At 46.5% G+C, this 2770-nt stretch overlaps 1 protein-coding gene across 1 annotated transcript; it reads left to right on the top strand.

Moving 5' to 3' along the window:
• Window positions 1-652: 652 nt before the first annotated feature.
• RPS23 (ribosomal protein S23) lies at window positions 653-2507 on the top strand. The gene is made up of 4 exons (XM_043913535.1): window positions 653-803; window positions 1253-1412; window positions 2074-2194; window positions 2313-2507. Exons 1-4 carry the CDS (start codon window positions 800-802, stop codon window positions 2457-2459), a joined length of 432 nt encoding a protein of 143 aa, XP_043769470.1. The 5' UTR covers window positions 653-799; the 3' UTR covers window positions 2460-2507.
• The last annotated feature ends 263 nt before the right edge of the window (window positions 2508-2770 follow it).

Here is a 2770-nt window from a genome sequence, read left to right as displayed (position 1 = left end):
AGTGCCTGGAACAGCAGGCAGGATCTAAGACATTTTTATAAAGAGTTGTGACATAAACCAACAACCCAGAGAGCTTTCTTTTCTTTCTTTCTTTCTTATGGTAAGAAATGGATTTATTTACAGAGAAATGCACTCCACAGAATGTGGGCCATCTCAGAATATGAGAGGCTCCAGAAAACTTTTATATCTATTTCACTCTCCAGGACAAGCTAAGTTCACTGAAAGAATCAAGGTTCCACAACTAAAACAGCAGCTTTGGGAGTTTAAGACTGGGTCTCTCACTAAAGCGTGAGCTTTTAAATACTGCGTCACCTTCTTTCACTAAATGTTTTTCAATTTACTGTGCTTCTTGTGAGAGGAGTTAAGGTTCCTCGGAGGTCTAACTTTCCGGACTACAAGCACAAGGCGCTCTCCCCACCACACGTAGCCGCCCAGGGCCTCTCACTCAGCGCCTCAGAGCCCGCCCCGCGCGTTTGCTCAGAGCGCCTGCGCCGGGCGCCGGGCTCATGCAAAGGCTTCTGGGATTGGTAGTCGCGGTTCCTTCCGTCCGCGGTATTCGCATAAAAAGAAAGAAACCACAGCGCACATTAGATATCCCCGAACTGCACGCAAATTATATAAGACGCAGATTCTGGAAAGTGGTGCAAGCTTGTCGCTTTCTACCGAGGGGCGCCAGCCGGGATCAGGCGCGGCGCAGACAGCCTCAGGGGCCCTCGACTGGGCGGGGCTTGCTCGCGGGGGCTTGTGGCTCCTTCCTGCGCTTCCTCTCTCTTTCGCTCGGGCCCGTGGTGCCGGCAGGATGGGTGAGTTGTCCCCTCTGCTGGGCAGAGCGGCTTGCACGTGGAACTTGGGGTTTCGGGGACCGGCGGGAAGATAGGAAACAGAGCGGTGAGGGAGAGCCGTGGGAAGGGCCGGTGGGGAGCGCCGGGGGAGCGCCGCTGCTGCAGCCACATGGCCCGGCGGGAAGGGGCCTGCGCGGCGCGGAGCCGGAGTTGAGGGACGCCGGAGCGCCGCAGCTTTCCCCCCGAGCGTTGGCGCGGGTATTCGTCCCTTTGAGAAAGTGTAGCCATTGGAGCACTTGTGTCCACATCTTAGTTGATTCAAGGGGAACCCTGTGGTTTGGCCCATGGGCCAAGGTGTGATGTCAGAGCCTACCGGCCGGTAGTCTAAATGAGGCTGATACTTGAGATAATGTGGGAAAAAAAATTGGGGGTGATTTTACTGGGAAATCTAAGGTGGTTGTGATTTTTAGGCAAGTGTCGCGGTCTTCGTACTGCCAGGAAGCTCCGTAGCCACCGACGAGACCAGAAGTGGCATGATAAACAGTACAAGAAGGCCCATTTGGGCACAGCCCTGAAGGCCAACCCTTTTGGCGGCGCCTCTCACGCCAAGGGAATTGTGCTGGAAAAAGTGTAAGTGAAAGCCCATTGTTGGTTCCTTCATGGTTTTAGTGTGGTAACTCGGGATAAATGCATTTAACGGTTGATGTGAATTCTAGGTTTTTGTGTCTCCACGTTTTTTGGAATGTTAGATAAGCCCGGAAGATTTTTAAGCATTTAATACTACTTTAGAAGGAATTGGGGTGACATCGGAGGAGAGAAAGTTACCATAAACAAGGGGCATTCTGAGAGCTTAATGTGTGTGGAACTTTAAGCGCCCATCAGCTGGTTAGTCTTGGCATTCCCCATGTTTCCACTTGAGAAGACATGTAGAGAAGTTACTTGCCTAATGTTATACAGCTAAGATTGAGCCACATGGATTTGCCAACACTCAACTTTTTTTTGACTTTACAGAAGGATAACTTTGTGTGGCCCTATCAAATTTAGTGAGGGAATCCATTATTTCTGGCTCTAGTTCTTGGCTCATGTTTTATTGCTGTCAAGAGGCCATAAGTTTGCCCTGATGTTGGTCTGATGAATTTAAGACTGAAGAAAAACTTAGCAATAAGTTAGGGATTTAAGATTATGTTGAAAAGGTAGGAATATTGCAGTTTCTAATAAGCTTTATACTTCATGAAGTAAAATATGTCCCTTTTCAGAAAACCAAATTACTCTTATTCTGTTTATGTTTCAGAGGAGTTGAAGCCAAACAGCCAAATTCTGCCATCAGGAAATGTGTCAGGGTTCAGCTAATCAAGAATGGCAAAAAAATCACTGCTTTTGTACCCAATGATGGTTGCTTGAATTTTATTGAGGTGAGTGTTTTAGTTATCGTCTGTTTCTAGGGGAGTTTACCCCAGTTGTTTATAGGATGGATGGGTGTTTTGGGTGATTGCCACTTACACCAGAAGTAAACTGTTGGTTTTATTCCAGGAAAATGATGAAGTTCTGGTTGCTGGATTTGGTCGCAAAGGTCATGCTGTTGGTGACATTCCTGGAGTCCGCTTTAAGGTTGTCAAAGTAGCCAATGTCTCCCTTTTGGCTTTATACAAAGGCAAGAAGGAAAGACCAAGATCATAAATTTTGATGATGAAAGCACGATAGTAATAAATTTTCATATACCAAAAATATGTTCTTTGTCCTATTTTCCTCCCCCAAGGAAAACTGTTGATTGAGGATTTTTAGAGTAAATGGGATTCATAAATTTTTTTTCTCTGTGGAATAAACCATATTAGTTAAAGCTGAAATAAATGTACGGTATGTTGAGAAAACCCAACCAACCCAGTTGGTAGTAGGAATCATTTTGAAATCTTGAGAAACATATATTCTTGGATCTACCTCCTTCAGTTCAGTCGCTCAGTCATGTCTGACTCTGCGACCCCATGAATCGC

This window comes from Cervus elaphus, chromosome 9, assembly GCF_910594005.1.
Source record: "Cervus elaphus chromosome 9, mCerEla1.1, whole genome shotgun sequence".
Classification (NCBI taxonomy): Eukaryota; Metazoa; Chordata; class Mammalia; order Artiodactyla; family Cervidae; genus Cervus; species Cervus elaphus.
This window is presented reverse-complemented; position numbering and strand designations above follow the sequence as displayed.

What these genes read in the sequence shown, in the direction of transcription:
- RPS23 (XM_043913535.1), top strand. An exon ending in GGAATTGTGCTGGAAAAAGT is followed by an intron (nt 1,413 to 2,073) that starts GTAAGTGAAAGC and finishes TTTATGTTTCAG; the next exon opens with AGGAGTTGAAGCCAAACAGC. An exon ending in GTTGCTTGAATTTTATTGAG is followed by an intron (nt 2,195 to 2,312) that starts GTGAGTGTTTTA and finishes GTTTTATTCCAG; the next exon opens with GAAAATGATGAAGTTCTGGT.